Genomic DNA, 1,259 nt, shown 5'->3' on the forward strand with positions numbered 1-1,259 from the left:
AACTTGTAGCAGTCGGGTTCGTCGGGTCCGACTAGGTTAAATTTCTTTTCATCAGAAAAAAATTATTAGCTTCCAAACGTTTTCTTTCTGAGCCGCCACAGAAAGACGCTCAGCAATTCCAAGCGAGCTGCCTTGTGCTCCGCTGTTAGTGGTAGAGTTCTGTCCATTTTATAGTACGTTAGAACGTCTACGGAGGACAGCAAACGCTGAACAGTTCTAATAGAGCATAGCAGGTTGTAAGTAGTCTTCACCTCGTTTGCCGTTTAGTCGCCGGTAGCAGCTGCCCTAACGACCTGACGCACTTGACGATCCGTCTGGGCCTTGGGCTGGCCCTGTGCCGCTAACAAAGCCTTGTCCAGCTTGCTTTTTGCGGCCCTTTGAGGAGAGCGCCTCACGCGCCGAGTGATCTCACGGCCCGAAAAGCCGCCCTCAGCTAGACCCTTGATCCTCCCACTCCTCTTCCAAAATATCTTGGTCCCCTCCCATACAAATGCTGTATGAGAACCAGTGGGTACATTGTTACCATCACTCACCTCCCAAATAAATTCCAATATAAACCGCTGTCCATTTTTGTCGCAGTGCTTTTCCCAGTTATCGTGATAGGAGCCTACTGACGTGCTACGATTGACCGGCTCTTACCACAAACCGGCAGTCGCACAATACGATTCGAGCATCATATCTAAATAGCGTCCTCAAATTTTCAGTAGTTACTGAGATATGAACACCAACACAGGTGTCCATATATTTTTGTCGTGGAGTATAGTGTTGAACCGTATATACCACAAATATCCAAGCTACACATCCATAATCCGCGAAAATCTCGCTTTTTGCGACTGTGACCTACGAGTATTATCAACACTGACCGCAAAAGCATCAACATTTTCACGAATGACCGTAAAACCAGCTATGGGTGGGACGTGGGACAGAAAAGATAGCGAATGCGACAGTTAGCATTTTACCTCGTTGGTGCGATGTCGTGTTCTGGGCTCCTTTGTGGAGAATTTAGACTGCTGGGGAGGACTAACCAAAGAGAGCAGAACGTGTTACGCGTATCACGAGGTGAGGAGGATCTCATAGAGAATAAAAATGTTATTCTTGTGTTTTAAACCAAAAGGTGACGTGGCTTGCAGCAGGAGTAGTGCTGATCGTGAGTTTGGCTGTGCTGGAGGAACCTCGCAACTTTGGACGTCTCTTTTGTAGATGCATATTATCTACGTGATTTGGTATTCATTGTAACTGAAGTACGTCCACGAGACGAA

The 1,259-nt window shown here is 46.9% G+C and overlaps 1 protein-coding gene across 1 annotated transcript; it reads right to left on the reverse strand.

Annotated features, from left to right (window-relative positions):
* Window positions 1-263: 263 nt before the first annotated feature.
* On the reverse strand, window positions 264-568 carry PPTG_24315 (hypothetical protein; the record flags this gene model as incomplete). Its single annotated transcript, XM_008916342.1, has 2 exons — window positions 264-493; window positions 559-568. 2 exons carry the CDS (start codon window positions 566-568, stop codon window positions 264-266), a joined length of 240 nt encoding a protein of 79 aa, XP_008914590.1.
* Window positions 569-1,259: the final 691 nt, after the last annotated feature.

The sequence above is a fragment of the Phytophthora parasitica genome, assembly GCF_000247585.1.
Source record: "Phytophthora parasitica INRA-310 unplaced genomic scaffold supercont2.82, whole genome shotgun sequence".
Lineage (NCBI taxonomy): Eukaryota > Oomycota > Peronosporomycetes > Peronosporales > Peronosporaceae > Phytophthora > Phytophthora nicotianae.